We start from the raw sequence: 23970 nt of genomic DNA on the forward strand, positions 1-23970 counted from the left end.
GCTGCGCCGTAAAGGTAGCTGAAACCTCTTCTTTTAGCTCCTCTCTGGTTCTGAAATGCATCTCACCCAGGTGTTTCTTCAATTCAGGGAAGAGATGGTAGGCCATTGGGGCTATGTCTGGGCTGTAGCGCGGATGTGTGACAGTATCCCATCCCAATTTGTTGATGAGATCGTTTGTTACATGGGCAATGTGTCGATGAGCGCTGTCCTCATGGAAACACACTCCCTTCGTGAGCATGCCTCTCCTGTTTTGAATTGAGTGGTGAAGGCTCTGCAAAATCTCGAAGTAGCGGTCCACATTGATTGTTGTACCGACAGGCGTGACTTTGCACAACAATAAACCCTTCCTGTCCCCAAAGACGCTTGCCATCACTTTGCCGGCAGACAGTGTTTGTTTGAACTTCCCCGGCTTCGGTGACTCTGGATGTTTCCATTGACGGGATTGTTGTTTCGTTTCCAGTGTCATGTAGTAGACCCAAGTCTCGTCCCCATTGACAACAGAGTCCGAGAATTCCTCGCCATCGGTTTCGTAGGCCTGAAGAAATTCGTGGGCTGCTTCAACATGTTGCCGTTTGTAGTCTTCCATAAGCATTCTTGGGACCCATCTTGGCATAGTCTAAATGGTCTGTCAAAATTTTGTCAATGCAGGTCTTGCTGACATAAGGGATCACCTCGCAGAGCTCCTGAACCATCACCCTTAGATCTTTCAGCATTGTTTCTTCCACTTACGCAATTGTTTTATCCAAAACCAATGGCAGTCCATAACGCTGTTCATCATGGATGTCTGTACGTCTGTCTTTGAATTCTCTGCATCATTTGCACAAGTGTTGTACGCTCATACACTTTTCTCCGTAGACTTCACATAGTTGGGAACGAATGTCTACTGGCGCAGTGTTCTTTGCATTAAAAAAACAAAAAAAAAAACAAATCAGAAAGTGTAATAATTCGTACCTGGTGGGAGAAGCGAGTGGGAGCTCCATCTCTAACAGCTGCCAAGCCAAGACTGAGCATCGCAGACAGCTCTCTGGGGCTGGGACTGGGAGAGGGGGAACCAAGCTACACGCCAATGTGGCTGGATCCCGCGTAACAGCGTTCCTCGCAAATGCAGCTTCTTGGGAACCTTATTTTACAGACAACCCTCGTATTAGGGGCCTCAACACACCTTCGTCAGTATGTTTGTCAGGAAGCAAGTGCCACTTACAGCATGCCAGCAATTGGTAAAAGCCATGAACTAAAATTGTTTAAGCACTCTTTTCTAGTACAGTAAGACCTCGTTAAACTGTGCCTGCTTTAACAGTAGTTTCGTTTTAAAAGTCACATCCCCGACTCTGCAGCCATTGAACATAATGTGTTTTGTATTCGCATAAACCGTACCAGCTTATTGCGTACGTATCGGTTAACACATAGTGTTTTCACTTTTCGTTGAGCAAACACAGCAATGTGTCATCTCCATCGGGCGGCCCGGCAGAACAACAGGCTTCAGAGATCGGAACAACTGCCTCCAAGCACCCTGTGCATTCCTGTGTGAAGCCACATCAACATCGTTTCGGCGGCATGCCAGAGAGCGTTGTGGCGTCGCACAAGCGAGGACTCACGTCATGCTGAAGCTCAGATAAAAAAGACGCCGGATGCTCAGCATAGAAGAAATTGTGCTATCAAACGTGACATGAAGAAGTCGGCGCTGGCACGCGACAGGGACCTGCTGTTGACTACAGTGTGTAGCATTTGGAATGCGAAGAAGTTTCTCGGCAGCCTTGCTGTGACCGCGAAGAGATGTCGGCTACGTGGTTCGACTTTTCGCCATCGTTGCCTCTGTTGTTGCCAAAGTGTCGGCTAGCAATAGTGATGAGGACGACACGGAAAGCGACAGCATGGGCGATTCAGGCCTGACAGTGGCAGAGGCTGCACGTTACGTCAGCCTCATGAATGCAATCGTCGCGATGAGAACAGCACCCTGCAATATAAAAGGCGCCCTGCAACTTCTGCAGCGCTACCGCGCGTGCATGGAGAATACGTAACGCCAACGAGGGAATCTGCCATGCGAGTGTTTGCCGAGAAGAAGGGGGACTGGCTGAAAAGCTGCCTCGCAGCTTCAGTAAATTTGAGGCCGCTGTTGTCACTGCTAGGCCGCCGTGGCATCAAACAAAAACAATACTTTTGTCGCGCATAAGTGAATAAATACTGCATGTTCTTTCCCGTTTCATCGCACTCTCTCTGAGTTCCGTTTTCGACAGGTAAGTGGTCGATCTCATGCTATTTTGGTTAAACAGTACTACCGTTTATTATGTACTTTTTCCGAGCGCCGGCCAACTACGGTTTAATGAGGTTTCACTGTACAAAATAAAGATGGCAAGCCACATGAAATGCTGACAATGAGAATGAATGACATGGAGGAGTAACAATGCAGTGCTTCCAAGTCAGAAGTATCCCCTTCTGACAACAGTAGAAACAGAGGTCAAAAACTGGTGCCCCAACCACGCCATGTCAGATATTCAAGCCGATGTGCTGCCAGTGGCGCTGCATGCCAACAGCTGCTTGCTTCCCATCACTTGACCCGCTACACTACATCATTCTACTTGGTGATCTCACTTTTGTGTGATCTTGCCTCGTCAAGGGACAAAAATAGTTTAGCATTGTTTTGCTAGATGCCTTTGACTTTCAGCCCTTTTAAGCCTAATGTGTTAACTGCAATGGGGTTCCCATGTTTAACTACAGTATTCTGCAGTTTTGGTTCGTCCTTTTCGTTTCTCTTTTTTTTGGAACCTCTTTTCACTTGAAAGCGGCAAATCTGGTAAAATAATCGGCATTAACAAGAGACTGTTGCGTTCATAGCTTGAGTTCTTCATTGCATTGTTACAGGATAGTGTTGCAATCACACGACACTGCATATCTAAAGGGGCCCTGAACCACTTCTCTAACTAGGTGAAGAAACCCATTCTGCAGATAGCATACGCAACTGTCAACACACAGCCAAATTTTTGCACTTGTGTGCGGTGCGTGGGGCTCACAAGTGAAGTGCGTCATTACCTTTTCCCAAAGACCCTCTTTTCAACAGAACCTTTCTCCTCACACTTTTCGGGGCTGCTATATTCCGTCATATAGCATATTCCCATACACGGCTGCTTTTGGCCAATAGCTGACATCAATCAAGAAACGTCAGTCGACTATCGTATGATCACTCGGCTGTGCTCACCCATGTAGGAAAATTTGGCCAGGCTGCTTATCGGGGTGTTGTAGCTGTCGCTAATTTAGATTAGCCTGGAACACACAATCAGCCTCAAACTACGTGAAACTTAAGCCCAGACAACACGTACGCTATACCTGCTGTACCTTGAGATGAATGTGGGGGTTAGTATCTACAAGAGGCGTGCATCAGTGTGCACTCGCTCCTGGCCACTCCTGACTAGATGTGCTTCGAAATGACTTTCGCATTGAATGCTCCAAAGTGCGCAATCTGGATTCACCTACTATCCATGCAGGACAAAGCCGGTCCACATACCGTAGCACGGCCAGGCTGAAGCACACGAGCGTGCACTCTAGCCCTGCTGCGCAGTAACAGCTGCGTGTAGCCGCACATAGCTGCATCTATTGCGCAGCGTAAGTATCGTGGCCACCGTAGGGTGTCGTGATGAACCCACTCACTGTAAAGCTGTAAGGTCGTAGGCGGGGGATTGTCACTTCATTGCCACTGGTGCTCCTCCATTCCGAAGGAGCAGAGGGCATTGAGAATGAATGAGAAAGGTAAATACCGTGCTCAAAGTATTCACTCTTGAATTAGGTCTTTTTTAAAAATTATTTCGGTAATATATTCCTCGGAGATACCATACTTGTTCAAAAGCGTTTTTGAGGCTTCAAAGGAATGTGCTCCAGGCCTCCTTAAAATGTGAAATATCCAGATTCGGTGCAAACAAGCTTGATTTTAAAGTCATCCTCACTTTTGTGCCCTTCAGAAATAACCCCACTTCCTCTTCCTTGCACCATCATAACTTCACTTCACAATAAAGTGTGACTAACACTCGTGAACTCAGGCGCACAAAAAATTTATGCAGATCTGCGATAACTTTCAACAAACTGTACATCGGATAGCAAATAAGACCTGCTTCTCATGTTTTTTTTCTACAGCAATTTCACTTCTCTCTGATCACTTATTTATAAAAACCATAGGAGTGACGGCATGGTGTAGTTTAGGTGCCTTTCTGCTGCGGTATAGTTTATGTGTCATCTTACATGCAGCATAGTCGTATCTGTGAAAAGCACAACCCAAAAGGACAGGCATGAGCCTACGAGATCTTTGGCATAGAGCAACGTGCTGCATTGGGGGTTTCAGAGGTAATGTCACAAGCTCACTACCTCAATTTGCATGACACCTTACAAGCTGGGGGATTAACTTCATGTTAAAATGTTCACATTGCATGTGGCAGAGCCACGGTTGAATCTTGGCCGAGGAGGGATCTCCTACTGTGTGTGACTGATATGTGGATAGTGTTGTCCTCATGCTAAAGGAAACTAATGCAGCATAAAAATAATTCTCTGAAAAAGGCAGGATGATTTGACATTTGTTTATGAATGTCAGCTGCACTACTGGACCATGGCAATCAATCCCTGCTCTTTTTCCAATGCCTTTTGAGTAACTAAATGCCAAGACCCCTGTTTATGATGTTTAGTCAGCACCAGTTTCTTACATATACGATTAGTTTAGTGTGCAAAAGGTAACTGCAATGCCCCAGAAATTTAAAATTAATGGCTTCACGAAAACAGTACATAGAACTGAGGCTCTTGAAGTTGAAAATGGTTCTAGTTAATGCCAAAGAATGAGCACTTTTCTGGTATATAATACTATGCCTTTGGATATGCAGCATGCAAAGATCAAGTGCCACATTCTTTAATTACTGTTGAATACTTACAGAAGTAATAGCCTTCAATAGGAGCCCTCAATATTCAATTGCTGTAAGGTTGCGCATCCACTGCTATTATGTAAATGAGGTACTACCAGAACAGAAAACAGAAACCAGTCTGCCACTGTCAAATTACTGCACATTTAACAAGTCACTAAATTATAAATAGCTGCCCTATGACATGCAGCCACTCCACTCCACACAGAAGCCAATGTGGCAGTGGTTCAATGAAGCCCCCTTTTCAGCACCTAAATACACCAAACATTGACCAACAGGGCAATGGTTAAGTGCTGCCATTATTTTGGCAACAAACCAGCCAAGCACACGAAAAAAAAAAAAAAAAGAAGATAGAGTAAAGGAGCCTGTTATCATAGATAGGAAACTACACAGACACAAAGTAAAGCTATTAATGAAAGCTCAAAGCAGAAAGCATTGCAAGCACTGCTAATACCAAGCAGTTCTATGCAGGCAAGTGATGGCTACTGCGAAAGCAATTGGCACCGAAAACATAACCTGCGTGCCCTTGCATACAAGGCTCAAGGCAGGATGCAAAGCTCACATCCCGAGACGAGATAGAGAAACCTAGTAGGCCAGACAAAAGAGATTGGCGTTGACAAGAGAGAGCAAGAGCGAAGTGCAAATTGCTAGTGCTAGAACAAGACCTTGCTCGGCTGAGCTTGGCAAGGTGGTACTAACTAATCAGTTCCTGACACAGGCAAAGCCCCAGCAGCAAGCAAAGGCGTAAGCATAAGAAAAGGGAACAGGGAAAAGGGGTGTAAGTAAAAAAATCTGGTGAAGCCTACCTAAGACACTAGACACCAGGGCTCTAAATTTGCGATGAGGGCCCTTGATTTCAGGGAGATCCACTAGTTTCGAGGATTTCGGGGAAAAGAAACAGGAGGCAATGTGGAGGAGGAGGAGGAAGAGGAAAAAGCCAAGTGGGAGAACGAGTGTGAGGCGGATGCAAGATGAGAGAGAGAGAGACAGAGAGAGAGGGGAAAGAAAAAAAAAAGGATTTCAATTTAAGATGGTCGCAAAGCAGTGACAGTGACAACAACGAGTATACAAACACTGTGACCACAGGTCACCACATTGACGACACAGCATTGCACGTAAGGACAACTGAAAAAGCACACACTTCTTGCAGCAGGCCTATCCGCCTGCTGCTATCTGAGGCTAAATGGTGCAACTGTAAGCAAGGACTGATGGCACAGGCTTACAAAGCTTTTGTGCAAGTTAGCTTAGACCTCATGAGAAAGATAGTGGTGAATTGCGTATTTCTCAAAACAGTTTATTTCACACAGCCCATGCCAACTTGCATTTTGTGTGCACTGCTCGCAGCTAATTTCCTGTCTTCCTTAGCTGAATTGTGCTGCATGTATCATTCAATCTCAGAGTGCACTCAAATGGCTAGTCAGTAAACATATTAGCTGTTTTCCTGCAAGTGCACAACAAAGGACATGAAACTAAATTTTTCTGTCTTGCATTAAGCATGTGAGTAGGTGGCACAATTTTAATAGCTGCACTCGCAATTTATGACACGAACTAAAATTTTGGCAGTTACCAAGTATCACCGACTGTGAAGAACAAAGAAGCTTTGCTGTACCATTTGCTTCAACTTTTCAATTATGTTGTTTTTACTGGAGGGCTTCTTTGTCAGCTTACCATACAATGGATCAGTCAGCTTATGTGACAAAGGTACACACAGAAGCTAGACACCCAAGGTTTTAAAAAAAAAGAAAGGGTACATGTATCTGTGCAAGTAGGAATAGATGCAATAACTTTGAGACTTGTTGTGGATTTTTTATGAAGAAGACACAACAGGTGCAAGTTACATGATTCTTATTAGCACCTTTGCACTTATTAGCATATTATACAAATTATGGAAGTGTTCACAAAACGGTGTGATATTCACAAAGACTGAACAACCAATTCAATATCCTTCTACTTGACCAGCTTCAAATTAAATAGCTGCTATACAAAATTTCCAATATTAATTTTCTTCTTTTTGTAGTTTTCCAATGATTTAAGTGTATTTGCATGGGGGTCATCCAACAAGCCACTCTGTAACAAACAGGTGTTATTTCACTGTCGAATAGTAAATCGGAGGACTAGAAATATAAACTTATCCAGCATGACTCACCATATTCAGAAGCTGTTGGAAAATCATTTAAAAAAAAAACTTAATTTTTATTTGACTTATTATTGATCAGATTCCTAAGATAGCTATTTGCATACGCCTGGTTCTCAACAACCGAACAAACTAGTTATCAAATTAAAGTTACACAGCAAGTATGCTACCATGGCAAATTATATTTATGTCAATGTTTTGTATTTAACAACGACAAAACAACTGCTCGTCCAGAAGGTGATTCTCACCAGAACTTTCCAAGTGCACATGCCAGCTTGTGTAGTATAGGCAAATCTTGCCACAACATTAGCTGAGTTTCATAAATTATTTGTGTGTGTTAGCTGCACAGATACATGTATGCATTCACTTTGTATGTAGGTTCTGCGAGGTTGCAGGGAGACATTTATTATGACATTCATGAAGGAGACACTTCAGTAACAAAAAAAAAAAAAAAAACAATGCGTCAAATTAAGATTGCTGCACCAGTGCTCCCTCATTATGCAGGAAATGGGCAAGGTGTCATTAACACCAGCAGAGTAGTATATGACGAATCTACTGACACCTAAACTCTGATGGGTTTAAATAATTAAATACCAAAGATGTAAGGCCCTAAATTCCAGCACCTATGCAAGTTGAACCGTTATTTAGGACATCACAACTTTACTAAATACTTCCAGTTCAAATGTTACTTTAGTGTGCTTTAAGGTGAAAACTCTATGACCACTGTAACAATGGCAACTTTTACCTCAAATGAGTAAAGACTAAGTTTTATAAAATGTATCCTTTAGTGTTTTCCCAAAACATGCTTATGAGTGATGTTTTAATGTAATGGTGGCAGCATAGCTGTTTATAGTATGATTACTGGAGGGAAGCTTGTAGCTCCCATTGTTCATTCACTGAAGGAGTTGTGGTTAGTACATAGCTTTTTTCTATGGTTTGGCATGGATTCACTGAGAAAGCACATTTACATTTTATTTATTGTTATTTGCTCCTCAACTGTGTTCGGGAACAGTCAAGTAATGCTTTAAATACAATATTACTTCCTTCCATTGAATAATTTCTAGTGAATCAATAAACCAAGAGAGTTCAGAGCATGTGTGCTGTCAAATCTAGACATAGTTTGTTAAAAACACGCATCATGCATACAGTTGAACCCACTTATAACAATATTTAAGTGCCTTGAAAATTCCAATGTTAAAACCGATATTTGTTATAACCAGGTTGCATAGAAAAAAAGCGGGATGGCTGAGCTGTTCTGAGAAAACTATAATGGCGGGGAGCCCAGTGCCCCTCCTTAACACCTTCCTCCATCAGGCTGCTGATCGTGTTGACTCGTGTAACTGTTTAGCTCTGCTCCCTGCGTGCTCCGATCGCTTGTAAGAAGCCACGGCTGTCGGTGTGCAAGAATAGCACTGCTGTAACAACTGCAAAGATGGGTCACAGTGGGCAAGTGACATGCGAGCTCCACCGAGGCATCGCTTTGGTAGCCCCAAAAGGGACCTTTTAAATAATGCGAGAAGGTTGCCACGGCAGCCTCTCAGCTCGAGAAATCCAGAAGAAATGCTGGGGTGAGAGCCCCACAAGCATCTAACCACATGCTTTTTACTGGCTTGCACGAGAAAACCCTATGTCTGTCAGCCTTGCTTGCTTTTTCGACATACCGTATTTACTCGCATAATGCTCGCACTCGCGTAATGCTCGCACCCCCCACATTGGCTATCAAAAATTGGAAAAAATTTTTTCCTCGCATAATCATCGCACCTCCAAAATTACTGCCGCGAGCCGTCTGCTTGTCGTAGCGATCGCCATGGTTGGGCGCGCGTGCTACTAGGCGGCGGTACTGTGCTATCATCCACTGCCACCGCCGCTACCGCTCATCCACTCACCACCGCTACGCCATTTTGCGAAGGTGTCTCCAGCTCTCCGGTGTCTCGTAGGCCTCGTTTGCCTTGTTCACGTGTTGCACCGTGCTCTTTGTGCCCCTTCACCATGGGACGCTACGCAAGCTACACAGCTGCTTTTAAGCTAAAAGCTATTGAGTATGCGTTGGAACATGGCAACCGCGCCGCCAGCAGACACTTCGGCGTCAACGAGTTTTGCGTCCGGTATTGGAGAGGGCAGCACGACGAACTCAAGACGACTGGTAAGACGCAGAAACCATCGGAAGATGAAGAAACCATCGATTCCAGTGTCGACACGGACTCTGATGAAGAGTACAATTGCCTGCAGGACGTACGCAACGCGAGTAGTGACGGGGAGGTTGCGCGCGGCAAATAAAGTGCTTTAGCAGCTTGAGCTTACGTTCACCTTGTACTTTCATAACGAAGGTAAGTTACGCTTGAAAGTAATGTTTTCGTTATATTTACAATTGCGGACCTGACAATCCTGATCTTGTACCCATTCATCTTTGCATTTAACACTCCGAAACATTTGCTTGAAAATTTTCCCCGCATAATTATCGCACCCCCAAACTTCGAGTTGATTTTCAGGGAAAAAAAGTGCGAGGATTACGCGAGTAAATACGGTACTTCTCCAAGGCACCCAGGTGCTACACATGGTGCAGCGGAAGGTTCCCTGTGACGATGAAGTCCCGGAGGGACTCAATCGTCAGCAGGGCCTCCTGCGAGGACAACATTGAGGCAGCCTGCCCTACCACGTCATTGCTGCTGCCGACGTTGTCACTGTCACTGCCGCTATCCCATGCTAGCATGTCCACAATGATCGCCTCATCAGTTAGAAGTTCTGACATTTATAATGTGTTGTCAGCATGTAGAAATTATTTGAGTACTGAAGCAACCTCGTCCACTGCAGACCAAAGTTCAGACATCACTTCGTCGGTGGGAGCTTTGCAGGCCTTGTATAAGTCACTGCTGCCTTGGACAAAGCACGCTTTCCTAAAGCAGTTCTGCACTGTAGAAGCGCTTACTTTGGGCCATGCGCCAAAGAGAAAAAAGATAAACTGCACAGCCATCAATAGAATGATCTTCCAGTTTGGTTGCTCCCTGCTTGTCTGCATGGCTATGTCAATCAACAAGACTAACTTGTCCAGGACATGGCAACGATAAATGACCTTAAAATTGGCGATCACGCTGGCGTCCATGGGCTGCAAGCCTACCGTCGCATTTGGCGGCAGGAAGAAAACTTTCACGCTTGAGAGCTTAGGCATGGAGCGGTGGGCACTACAATTACCTAGGATTAGTGCCACCTTCCTCTTAGATCACTCAATACGTTGATCGAACTCCAAGAGCCACTCCCGAAAAAGTTCTCCCGTCAATCATGCCTTGCAGTTGTGACAATAGTGCACTGGTATTCTGGCAGCACCGCGGAAGCAGGGGGGATTACTTATCGCTCCTGCTGATGTTGACGCACAAAAACACAGCAAGGCACAGCTTGATGTCTTTGCTGCCCTTAAATGCGTCTTCTTTGAGTGCATGCACTTTGGACGGCAGCATCTGGAAGGACAGTCCTGTTTTGTCGCTATTACAAATATGGGTGTCAATGTAGCTGTCGAGGATGCGGGGGAGTCTTCTCCGCCCACTTATGCTTCGCCTCCACCTCAAGCAAAGCTCCCTCGCTGGTGATGGCTTTTTAAACGATGCTGTGCCTCTCTTTGGATTGCTATACCCAGCCGCCATCTGGCTAGAAGTCCAGAGTGTTGGTGAGTAGGGCAAACTGCTTTGCCTTTGTGGCCAGAATTGGCCCGCTAATGGGCAAATTCATGGCATGGGCACCGAGAAACCACTCGTAAAGGGCCTCTTCCACCTCCTTATAGGCACTTTGTCGAGCATGTTTATGCCTATTGTCTACCAGGCAGTTTTCTTCGTCAAACTTTTCCTTGCGACAGTCCGTGCTTCTTCACCAAGTCATATACTTTTTACCGTCTTTGCAGTCCTTCACGAAACTGCACTTCATTTCCAAATCTATAGCAGAGCGCTACCTTTTCACCAGCAACTTTGTGCATTGCCGATGATCAGTGAGCAAATCAGCCATTTTCTGTTTCGGCAGTGAGTCCAACGAGGCAGAGAAACCAAGTAGCCAGGAACGACTTCGATGCCACCAACTAAGACGATCACGAGCATTTAATCTGTGCAGAATGAGGGGCCAGCAAGCAATCTGGGAGCAGTGCTACCAGCGCAGTTGGTGCAGTCAATTCATGTTCGGAGGGGTGGAAGGGTGACGGGAAAGAGGCTCGTGAGGCTGGTGACGCGGAGAAGGCTGGAAAACAGGTTCTATTGTATGAGCACTCAGTGGCTGTTAGGGTGGCGGGTGAGGGTGCAGCAGCTCAAATTTCTCTTTTTCTTTTCTTTTCAAGGATTTTGCATTACATTAACTTTCAGCACAGACACCCTGCAGTCAGACTTCATCGTTATAACCGATAATGTGGCATGGGGGCATGGTAGTAAGCGGGTTATTTCACCGTAGAAAACAAAAGTTGATGGTGCCGCAGCTTCTCACTGTTATAACCGATACGTATTGTTAAAACCAGTATTGTCATGAGTGGGTTTGACTGTAGTACCTTTTACAATTACTCTTGTTTGCAATGCTCTGTAGACTACTTAATGCTAGAAATCAGAGGTTAAATGAAGTTTATTAATATCCATGTACTGCCAACCATTCCTATGCTAAATGAAAGGCCATACTGGTCATGTATGTCAGCCACTTATGTCGCAGTCCCATCTAGTATTTTTGGCATAAAATTCTACCGGTACTCAACTTTCTTTTGCTCACAAAAATAAATTTCCCTGTGATGCTGAGTCAACAGCGCTTAACTTTAATGGTATTGTAAGCCTCACTGCCTGATGGGGGCAACCACACACTTTTGTATGGGCAGCTGATGTACCATTAAACGAGGGCAGCGCATTACTCTTGCCCCGGTTCCTGCATAGCTGCACTTGGGCACGCTCAAGCGGTGGCCATGATGGCAAATGCCTGGAAGGGAAGGAGCTGCTAGAAATTCTAGAACCATTTAACATTAAGAGAAACACAATGACAAGTATCAAAAACTTTTGATGGAACCTGACAGTGCCCTTTGGAAAAATCAAATGCTAAGTTCAGCTAGGGCGTGCTAGGCAGTTTCTGAATCTCAGAGTTCAACATGCTGAAGCTGATTCTCTTAAGTAGAGGCCCTTGAAATTCCTTACGCAATGTTTTTTTGGGGGGAAAAGAAAAAGGAACAAACCAAGCTTGTATCCACTAAGAATTTTTCATTGCATCTATGACTGAGCATGGTTGCCCAAGTCAGTGGGTTTCAGCAGCAAATCATGGTTTTGTGAAATAATGAAAATAATGACTGCAGATAGTTATCAGGGTAACAGAACTTAAACCAATGAAAGTGTAAAACTACAGAATGTGCTTTTCAACACCTTATATGAAAAAGTAAGCAGGAAAGAAGAACAAAAATGTGGAGAAGAATTTAGATACATAGAACAGCAAAAGATGTGGTTAATCAAACAAAGGGCATACTCATTGCAGCTACGTTTTATTTTTTAATAGGTAACACATTTAATGTGCCTAGAAGAGGGAGACTGGAACTTAAATCAGAATCATAAGTGCTTGTCTTTGCTAAAAGCTTTAGCAAACAGAAGAAAAGTCGTTGGTGCCCATTAGGGCAGTCACATTGTCAAAAGCCTAAAGAAAAAAAATAAGTACACTGTTACACGGGGTAAAAAAAATGCCAATAGTTTTTAGGCATTCACCAAGTCACCACCATGGCCACCGCATGCGAGTGCATGGTGCAGTTAAGCACAGAGTGCAACAAGATTGGCATTTTCCCACACCACTCAGAAGGGGGGCAGCACACACCATACATCCACAGTGGGCACGATGGGGAAAAGAGACATACATTTTGGGAGGACAAATACATGACGGGACAAAAAAAAAAGGGGGGGGGACAAAAAAAGGTGGTAGTGTGGCTGGCTAGTAGGTAACGCACAACATCTGCATCTTTGCTTCTGGCCCACTCTTGTTGCGTGCGGTCACAATTACGCTCGGTTGCATCGGAGAGAACACACTACAAGAATGACAGTTCCAGCAGTTGATACCAGTGGTACACGTCCCTTAAGAAATAGTGAATATGTTAATGAACAACAAGTTTGATGTCAACATGCAAGAATGTGGAGTGGATGAAGCCGGTTTGATTAAAAAATGATGACAATTCTTAATGCTTAGGACTTGTGAGAATGAGGAAGCTTGCAATGTTAGACCAAGCAGCACTCTCAGTTGTGTGTTGTAGCAAGTATGTTAGTTAAAAGAAAGCAAAGAGTTACACAGAGTAACAGCAGAGTCTAAACACAATGCAGTTAGAATGATGTACATAATCTGCCACTACCACAGCATAAACTGCTTTTATGGTGCTCTTATTTGGAGCTTAGAGCTAGCGAGTTTCTAAGTGAAAACTGTAAACAAAGTGACACTCTAATGTGCAATTTTCTTTGCAATGCTTTCTTTCAATGCTTATTTCAGCCTAGAATAACGCTACAAATGCTGTAGACCTAAATGTGAAAAGTGCGTAAAAACCACATGACCTGATCTAACCACTCATACCAACAGCCCACTCCCAACGAGTTTCCAGTATTCCAACAGGCCTCATCAGGCAGTGCAGCTATCTTTATGATGTATTATCTGACAGATAAAAATAGTTTTAACGCCTCAAATCTTTACTGTGTCCTATAAGTGATTACAGTTTTGACAGTTTGGGTGAGTTTAAAGCATGCCACAGTTCTTAGGATAAGCCAGGTCACGCATAAGCCTTAACCAGAATGCAAGTTTCATAACAGTTCACAATGTTATAACTTTTCATTGCCACTGTGTGCCTCAGCCGTCTCGTTACCTGCAACCTATTCGTCAAGAGGACTTCACTCTTGAAGCCCACCAGAGCCCAATTTATGCGTGCAGGTGTGTAAACAAAAAAAAAAAAAAAAAAAAAAAAATCAGTTTATCAGCAAGAAAGATGTCAGTGCCTGATTTGCGACAACCTGAAAGCCTAATATCGTTAATTTACAACTAAGTTGTTGGGTCATTGAGCATAGTGGTCAAAGGAAACAGACTATTGCCTGTAGCTAAAAAAAAGAAAAAAGAAAGAAATCCCATGAGGTAGCCCACAAATGATGAAGGACAAATTAAGTGACATAAAGGCTGGGCATCTTTCAGAATGCAGGGACAAAAGAGCCAACATGAACTGTCCAGAAATATAGACTCAAAGGTGGCAAAGCTTAATTTATTGACGATGTAGTTTTCTAGTCAACAAATCTTGGCACTAAGTTCACCCTTCCTAATTAACTAGGCTTACTAGTGGCGACTGGATGACGAGTTGGGAGACAATGAACTATGAGTGAGGAATAGGCATGCATCAAAATATAACGCTACTTATATAAAAAGTTTGGCAAACTATCCGCAACTGTCACGCCAGTTGTCAAGACCTATTTCAATACCAATACATTTCAGCAATTTCTACATTCTGAAATTTACATTGGTGGGTCATTTCTTGACATTTTAGCAAAAAGTAAAAAAATAACGCCAAAAAAAGAAGCATAGGTTACTTTTTATGGGTGGGCCACCTGAAGATTTTACTCAATTACAGCACCGTTTAATTGCACCCCACCTTTTCTGTTAATATTTGAAAGTACTCATGGCGATTTTAGGCTCGAACTTTTATCTGATACCTCTTACTGCATTTTTTTTTTGCATTATGTAAACAAATACACAATGCACTGTTGTCAGTGTACTGTACACTGTCAAGATGTTGAAGACCACACAATTAAAATTAACAAGGAGGCTACACAGCATGTAGTTGTTAGTCAAATACAATGGACGCATGAAATGTGGCTAAATACATGCCGAGAGAGCAACCAGTACTGGCAGTTCCTACTATTAACCAATAGGCTTGCACCATTACCAAACAAACAACAACAACTGCCTTTCTTGGAATTTTACTGCAGCAATTCCAATGCAAATTTTGCTTACAAGTAAGCGTCCCACTGCTGAAGGCATTTGTAGCTAACCTGCAACTAAAGCAGCTGGAAATCATAATCACAAACAGTCAGCTTGCAGAATGTATTTGTGTAAACTGGCTAATCATAATCTTGCTAAATTGCCTGCTAAAGCAATTTCAAGGAGTATGCACAAATTTCAGGCAAATCACTAGTATCTAGATGAGTAATTTTCTGCTTTTTGACAACATGTTCATGTTGCTAGCAGACTAACATTTTCACACAAAAGTTTCAAAGGTGGCAGTACTAATACGAAAAGAGCATGTTCGGATGCCCTACAGCGGTACAGTGAGTTTTGATGCACAAAGCAACCTCACTGCAAAGGTGAAGGCTGTCTTCACAAGACACCATATCAATTAACTGAAACATATCAGCATGGGCAATTGGACCATGTCCATAAGTTTACACAGCGTCACTTATAGAAGGAACAAGATTACACAAGATATTCTTCCAAGGCCCACTACAACTGCTCCACAAAGTACTTAGTTGCTCTTAGCATGTAATCATCCTGATTACTTTGTTCTTTCACAGGAGATGGCATCAACTGTTTGAATGCAAGCACTGCCATCACAATACAGTATTACCACTGTTTGTGCGCTCATATGTATACCACTTAAGAGTTACAAAGCTTGAGGACTGGCTGTTGCATGGAGCAGTCTTGTGCTCTTTTACAGCAGATACTGTAAAGGTTTCCCTCAGATAACATGTCCGTAGGCCCTGCCACATATCTAGCCACACAAAGCAACCTTCGCAAGTTGACTTGGACACTTGCCGACTGCCTTCTTCAAGAGACAAAAGTGACAGGGCACTAAATCAGCGATAAGTAATAGTAGTGCAGGTTTCAGCCTAATGCTGCAGTTACTGTAAAGTTTGGTTCAATGTTTCCATATTGGAGTAAAAGTGATACAAAACAGGCAATAATGGAAGACTCCTAGTAAACTGGACACAAAAGCAACCTTACTGGAAGTAACATACATGCCCATATTGTAAGCAATGCAACTATAGTGATCTAGAAGGCTACACTAAGTATACACCATGCCCACATATTAAGGCCAGAAAGAAAGGAAAGAGACAACTGATGTACTCCAGTGCCTTCGTTAGCAGCAAAAGCAGTCTCTGCTCCGAGCTGCAGATCAGGTTATAGCAACAAAGTACTAGTTATAGTGAGAAGCAATAAGCTAATAATAATGAACTATAATAAGAAGTCATTGCAAAAGTCAACAGGGCAATAGCCATCATATCTAATCATGGCAGCAAAGGTCTGTTTTAGTGGCCCTTATTTTTTTTTCTATTTTTTGTTATGCCTGTTTCTTGCCTAGGTTCATGTTATTGATTTACTACTGCTTCTTTTCTTTTTTATTCTCTTCACCAGTGCTTTTTCTGGTTGCAAGTGCTGCTATTCTTGTTTTTCCTGATGCTTTGTTTCTTCCTGTTGCTCTTTTTTAAGTGAATTATGCCTTTCTTCTGATTCACTTTTCCAGTGCCTGTGTATTTTTTCTATGTTACTCTGTCACTCCTGCAATAGCTTCTGTAGCTGCAGTTTGCAAACATACTGCAAACATTTCATGGAAACATACCATGCATGTAAGCATATATGCAAAATTACACAGAGTGACTTTTTGGTTATAGCAAATGCATGGCTTGAGATTAATTGCCGCGGACAAACTCGAACCATCTTCGGGAAGTGGCAATATATGCTTGTTGCAAAGGGCATCCCATTGCAGCTGAATAAGTAAACGTCAAGTTTTGCTAAATGCAAAGCAAATGCTTAGGTTTTCCACTGAAGCCTTTTCTTTTGGCAAAAGACTGCACCGATGCAGATGGCAAAAAATTATGCAAACCCAAATCCCTGAGGCGCAGAAAGAATGGAGGAGTAAAGAGGTGTAATAAGTTGTCAGATAAATTGGGCTTGTACACGTCACTGTGGGTAACTAACTGCCCAGTTCCAAGACAGCCATGCTAGCCATTACGATAGTACTACTGTGAAAGATGAACTGAATGTCAGCCCTCCTGCCGAAATGTTAGCCAACTGTTGTAAAATGCTCTACATCAAACGAGATGACATTATGACATGCCTGATCTCCAACACTTGTTGACAAGTAGTATTTGCAGAAATGATGCACCGCTGACATTTCTGACAGCACTGTGGCAGTTCTGCAGTTCATCACAACAACTGATCAAGAAAGCATCAAAAGGGCACTGAAAATGGTAGCGGCCTCCTGGAAGTCAATTTCATGCCTATATAGCAAAACAAGCTGTCAGTTTAGGAAGCCCTATGTAAAGATGGCACTAGTACTTATGAGAGCCAGTACACATAAACTATTAACAGTTTGTTTAACTCCATTCCACTGTAAGCATCCTGAACAGGGGCAGAACCATCTTTTATTCCAAAACAATCCTACATTTGTCTGTACTAGCATAAAATGGCACAACAGTCTTCTTAGTGGATATTGGATGCTCCATCAATTTAGAACTACATTACTTTTTTTTTAACGTCATCTTTGTGGACCTCTGAGACCTTCCTGTAGTTATACAGTAAAACCTCGCTAAACCGTAGTTGGCCAGAGCTCAGAAAAAGTACGTACTAAACTGCAGTAGTGCTTAACCGAAATTGTGTGAGATCACCCACTTATCTGTCAAAAACGGAACTATGAGAGAGTGCGATGAAAGGGCAGAAAACATGCAGCATTTATTCAATTCAAAAGTCTGTTATTTTCGTTTGATGCCATGGCGGGCTAGCAGCGACGACGGCGGCCTCAAACTCACTTCGGTTAATTCCAATGGTAGATCCACATCAAGTTTGCTCTGTATGGAGCAATCCTATTCCAATGGCAGAATGAGAGTGTGAGTAGTGTGTTTCAATGGCAGATTGGGACCAGCCACCGATTCCGGATTGCTCTGTGGAGCAAAAATATTAGCTCTGCTGAAATCGGCAGATTTGACTGGATGTCTGCTTGACGTTTTCCTCCACCCGCCTCTGCTTTCCTGTCACGGTCACCTGTTTCCAGATGCGGGCAGCTATGGAAAACACAGAAAACATGAACGCTATGTCCCGCCGTGCGTTTTTGTTCCTGCTCCTGGATAATGACAGGAGCAGGAACACTTGAACTTTAACGACTCGGACACTATCAGTTCCCAAGTCCAGTGATGATTCTTCCTACATGGAACAAAACCGCGTGGAATGCCAGGATGATCCAGATGATGGGGGTGATGGTGATGAGGCCTACCCAATTCACCTCTACTCCAGCTCCCTCTCACTTGATTTCCCTGTAATAAGTGACCCTGCGGGATCGCACACATTCCATTCAGAGATTTGACAAGAGCTATCTCAGCTGGAACGACGCACTCCTTTCGTGATCTGGCTGAGTGCTCGCGATCTGCCATTGGAATTCAAGATTAAACTACGAGTCAGCTTTTCCTCCAGCCCCCCCTCTTCTCGGCAAACACCCACATGAGGCTGACGTAACGTGCAGCATCTGCCACTGTCGGGCCTGAATCGCCCGTACTTTCACCTTCCGTGTCGTCTTCATTCCTGTCATTAGGCGACACTTCGGCAGAGGCAACGATGGCGAAAAGTCGAACCTCGAAAAGTTGAACCTCGTAGCCAATGTATTTTCGCGGTCGCAGCAGCACTACCAAGGAACTTCTTCGCATTCTAAATGCCACACACTGTAGTGAATGGTGGATCCCTCTTGCATACCAGCGCCAACTTGTTCATGCCACGATCGGTAGCACAAACAATATCCAATTTTTCCTCTATTCTGAGCACCAGGTTTTTGTCATAGCCTGCACGACGCCACAACATGGCCCACAATGCTCTCCGACTGGCACGGTGCCGAAATGATGTTGATGTTGATGTGGCTTCGCCCTACCAAGCGCCCTCTGCGTGTGTGCTTGGAGGACGTTCTGATCTCCGAGGCTCGTTGTTCTGCCGGGCTGACATACCGCCATGATTTCGCGACACAAAGTGGAAATACTACGTGTTAACCGATACGTACACAATAAGCTGGTACGGTTTATGCAGATACAAAATGTATTATGTTCAATGGCCGCTGAGTTGGTGATTTGACTTGACTACTTTTAACACAAAACTAATGTTTAAGTGGGTACAGTTTAACGAGGTTTTACTGTAATTGCATTATCAGATGCGCTTTGAATGGTTTCACTGAACATCCTTCCCAAGCATTTCAAGCAGGTGTGCTGACAGCGGCAGAGGAGAATCTTAACTTAGTTTGAAAATGTTTTCAAAAGAACAGTAGACATAACTTAATAGCTATAAACTGCATACATATATAAGCTACTTTGTCCTCAAACTTTGTGACGGTTGTGGTAAAACAAGTGCCAGTGCTTGTTGCCCTCAAAGAGTGCACCATACCACTAATAGTGCCCGCAATGTACGAGCCAAGTTCTGAAAGAACACTTGAACTTTAACGGACATCTCACACAAGGACTGTTGTTCGGCTCTGTACAGAACACCTGCCCCTGAATGTTAGCTCCTTGAACTAAATCCTTGGGATGCGATATCCACACGAAAGAAGGCACTGGAGGACCTTTAAGCATAAATGCAATGTTGCCTCTTCCAATGCCTTTACTCCAAACAGCAAGCGATGCTGTGCAACCTGCTTTGACGCATAAACTGCCTTTCAGTTCACCTCACCAAACTAGAAACAGGAGCAGGTTCCATAAGGAAAACAACAGGGGCAAGGGTCAGCAAGTGCAGAGAAGAGGACAAAGAGTGCAATGCGTGATGCGTCTGCAAGGAGCAAAATGCATGAGAGAGTGGCAAAGTGCAGATAACGGCACGCCATTCAGATTCCCTTCCGGACCCTACTCCGAGAAGCTAGAATGTTGCCGAGATTCCATTCTGTAGTGCAAAGCTTCACACCAATTACATTGTGAAACATACCAGCCGGGAGGCAGTTGACAGCACAAAGACCCACCTATAACGCATGGCAGAGTTGTCAGCATTTATAATACCACTTGCTGCACAACCCTAACAAAGCGTGTAGAATATCAAGACAAGCTTGTTGGCAATTCAAGGCTGTTTCTTTATGGTGCAGATGGCACGCAAGCAAGGAAAGTTTGCTGTATTTTTACTTTCTTGTCAAGCAGCCTGTGTTGTTCAAAATGAGTTATGCTGAATGAAAAGTATGAAAACAGATGGCTCAAGAAAGGAGGCATTAGCATTTTCTCTGTCACAGAGTGGGCTAAAAAATGACATGTAACATGCAGCATGTGCAAATGACACAGCAAAACACCTATTAAAAATTAAAACAACCACGCACTAAGTTCAGCAGCAGTAGTCTGTTCATGTAGCTGATTTTTTTCTTTTTCTTTAAGTAGCAATGCCTTCTGACCCCTACGTTAGCCCGTGCAAGTACTATATGACCGTAATTTTCCTTGTTGAAAGCTGGAAGCAGAGTAAACTTGGGTAAGTCAAATTGTCAGGTAAACAGACATACTTTCAATTATTCGAAGTGGAATAAAGTATGACTTAAAAACATATACGACCAGAACTGCAAGATGCAGACATACACATTAGTACTACTTAGTTGCATTTGAGGCAACCAGGATGATGATGATGTGTTGCAGTGACACTCACTGGCGTAACAAGTAGTTTGAATATGAAAAACAGGCCTGTCTTAACTATTCCTGCTTTGTGTACACAGGGCTGAGTTCCTCTGCTCTGTGAGGTAAAAAAAAAAGCATGTTTAATTACACACATTTACCCAACTTGTTTACATTCAGGCTACCTCGAAAATGTGTTTAAAACAGGTCAAGTCGGCTAAAAAAAAAAGAAAAAAAAAGAAAAAGAAAGGGACAAAAAAACTTTGTTTGAAGGACAAGAACTCAGAGTTATCTAATTTTGAATTACGGTGAGTCCAGCTACCTAAAGGGATACTTTGATTGAACATGCAAGGCAAAACATGGCAGGAACTGCTTTTGCCACCTTTATGAAGCTCTGCACTGCAGAAAGGAATGATCAGCTGTGCGCAATGCTAGTCGTAGCAGGATAGGCAGTGAGAGTGCAACAGAGAAGACCTTCAGTAGTGAAGGAGAGATGAGAGTGCGGAGGAGAAATTGACGATGACTGCATGACCTCTGGGGTGATGCCGCTACTCACGAGAGGGAATCTTCTTGAAGACCCTTTTGGCCATGAAGTCCTGAAACCGTTGCGCATAGAAGCTGGGCCTGTGCACTGAAACAGAGTCCTGCGCAGGCAAAGAAAGAATGACGAAGCAAATTGGCAGGTGTGGCATTTGAAGGCACAGCTGGTTCATGGGGCAACAATGCCACTCTGAAGGTTTTCTATTTATGAGTACATTTTAATTAAATTTATAACAGGTATGGATTTTAACATGCTTTTGTCCCCAGTTTGATTAGGGTTTTATTTGGGAACAGAAACGTGCAGTAGCTCCAGGACTAAAGGCAAACAAAAATGCCTGACAAGGTCCTGCACCTCTGCGATATTCAGCATGGAGTAATAACACAGAAGAGAACAGATTACATCATTTACATACATGACAACCAATAACATCCTCATAGGTAAAACCCACAAAGCAATACTCCAAACAATATGTTCACATGAATGCTTATATGCATGCTGGTAAGAAGCTCGAATCTCTTTTTAAAACACATACACTTAATTTTGCACCAAGTGATAAAGTATACACAAGCGTTCCAGTGCCATAGCATGTTCTAGTTCAAGGAGCAATAAACTGCTGATAGGAGCAACATGCCCCATTTTTTAAACTTCAGGATGTTGGTTTTGATTAAACTTGACAATGCCTAAGGGTATGACTTTACTGGACTAAAATAGTACACAGACAGCGAAATCACAATAATTTGAAAGCTCTTGAATTGACAGATACTAATGTGGAACTGCTTGATTGGCCGCGGGCAAAGTCGCATTTTTGGAATAGGAAAAAACTCCCACGAATTCTAAACTCCAAAGCTACACAACAGATACATAGACTGAAGTTTCTCACTTCCATGAACTGCCTTCCGGAAAAGCCAGAGCAGAAGGCCAAGGTTCAATGCATTGCTAGCAGCCGCAACATTGAATACTGTAAAAGAGAGCGTTTTAGCTTTGCATGCTACTACAGTAGACAAGTTGCTAAATCAAATGTTGTAGCACACCGGCATCCTATGCCGCACTTCAGTGGAAAAGTAAATTATAATGAGGCACTGAAGAATTGGGCTTTCGATAGAGTTCCACATGGCAATGCATGATGAATGCTAGATGCTGTGGTGCCATCTGGTGGCTAGAAATAGACATAGTGGGGCTTTATTTATTGACAGTTCTGCCACCTTTGCAAGGCAATGGTTCTCACCCCGTCATGAAACATGGACTTCCAGGTGTGCTCAAGCTTTTTCTTGAGCCGGTAGCTTTGCAAAATGTCGATGACTCCAATGAACAAGAGAAGTCGCTCTCCTTTGGAGTTCCTCGCTGGGATGCCACCGGTTCTGTAAGCAGGTAAGAAGAAGGTGAGCAAGTAACCAGACAACATGTAAAGCAAACATACATGTTAGGGTAGCCCTGACGAGTTAGAACAGTCACAGGCTAAAATTTCAGTGAAACTAGCTTTGAACGAAATATCCTTGCAGCAAGAATAACTGAATAACAAAAACAGCAACTATGGGAAAAGCTTGCTCTTGGGAAAAAAAGGCAATCAACAAGTTATTAAACCTTTGGTGATGCAGGGCTCCCATGTTGATGAAGTGCCTTGCACAGAGCACAAATTGAATGCAAAGTGAACTTACGGAACATCCTCGTCATGATCAATGGGCTCTACATCAGCTTGGATTGATTCCATGGCGGTGGAGAAGTTCGCCAGCCGTTGCCGGTTTACGGACTTACTCCGCGTCAGCCCAGATCCTGCAATCACAGTTATGCAGAGAAATTTTGTCAACAATATGTTGTTTGTACATGCTAGAACTTGCTCCTCAGGACACTTATGACTTTCTCTGCTGCTAGCCAACTTACTCGCCCTCTTTCCACATGGGTGCACTCACACACACTTTGAGCAAGAGAACCGAACCTGTGAAGCCCTAACATGAAAGGCACACTAAATGCAAACATTCAGTTAAGCTACACAAATGGAATACCATGTAGGTCAGCCTTACCACAAGCCAAAGCTTGGTGTGCCAAAGAAAAGGAGAAAACGAAAGACACTTTCCTCGTGAAATGTGTTTTTTAGAGAGCCTGCTTTGAGCTAGATAATATTGTATGAATTAAGAAATGTTACGTCATGTTGTAAGCTATGCTTTGTATCAATTTGAGAGCTTTCAGTGAATTTGCCTGCGCAAAACAACCCTACTGCACTAATATACTGTGAAATCCTCAACTGCACCATGACATCACAGACTCTGGATTGCACCATAAAATTTGGAAGAGTTCTGCCTTAATTTTTTCTGCTAATACAGTCAATCCTGAACATATCGAACTCAAAGGGGATCGCAGAATAGTTTGGTATATCGAGCATTCGAAATAAAAATATGTCTACCCGAAGCTTATCTGAGATCTCCACATGTCTCGGACAGTTTCCCAAGACCGTGAAAAGGCTTCTTCAAGGCCGCTTTGAATGCACAAAAACTGACCTATTTTTTTTCTCACTAATGTTGCAAATCGCTCCGCACTGAGGAATGGTCTTCACAATGCTAACCCTAAAACCTTGTGTCGTCGCCTGGACTCCACTGGAAGTTTGGGCTGAATTCATTTTCGCAGCTCACAGAATACTAAAATGCCGTTTTTGGAAAGCCTTTGTCTACAAGAAGACAAACCCAGTAGCGAAGCATCTCAGTTTGGCATCCCATGCTCAGAGCTACTGAGACTGAAGGTTGGACGTCATCTACGCTTCCTCTTGAAATGCATATTAGACCAGGCAGCCTTTTGCATTCTTGAAGCATAATGGCGATCTGGTCTTGGTGATAACAAACAACTGCAGTTATAATG

General features: G+C 43.4%; 1 protein-coding gene across 9 annotated transcripts in view; it reads right to left on the reverse strand.

The window, feature by feature from the left end:
* The window catches only part of PIP5K59B (Phosphatidylinositol 4-phosphate 5-kinase 59B), a 101185-nt gene that overhangs the window by 33757 nt on the left and 43458 nt on the right, over positions 1 to 23970 (reverse strand). For 8 of the 9 annotated variants that reach the window (XR_008612576.2, XR_007599557.3, XM_050178310.3 and 5 more), the window contains exons 10-13: positions 22779 to 22893; positions 22349 to 22481; positions 21139 to 21226; positions 5699 to 5761 (exon numbers count right to left, since the gene is read on the reverse strand). Coding sequence is in view for 7 of the 9 variants with exons in the window: in XM_050178310.3 (XP_050034267.1) it covers positions 5699 to 5761; positions 21139 to 21226; positions 22349 to 22481; positions 22779 to 22893 (399 nt within the window). In the remaining 2 variants the exon portion in view is untranslated. The remainder of the gene's footprint in view (positions 1 to 5698; positions 5762 to 21138; positions 21227 to 22348; positions 22482 to 22778; positions 22894 to 23970) is intronic. The other variant, XM_050178312.3, reaches the window with a different exon arrangement.

Source organism: Dermacentor andersoni, chromosome 5 (assembly GCF_023375885.2).
Source record: "Dermacentor andersoni chromosome 5, qqDerAnde1_hic_scaffold, whole genome shotgun sequence".
Taxonomy (NCBI): domain Eukaryota; kingdom Metazoa; phylum Arthropoda; class Arachnida; order Ixodida; family Ixodidae; genus Dermacentor; species Dermacentor andersoni.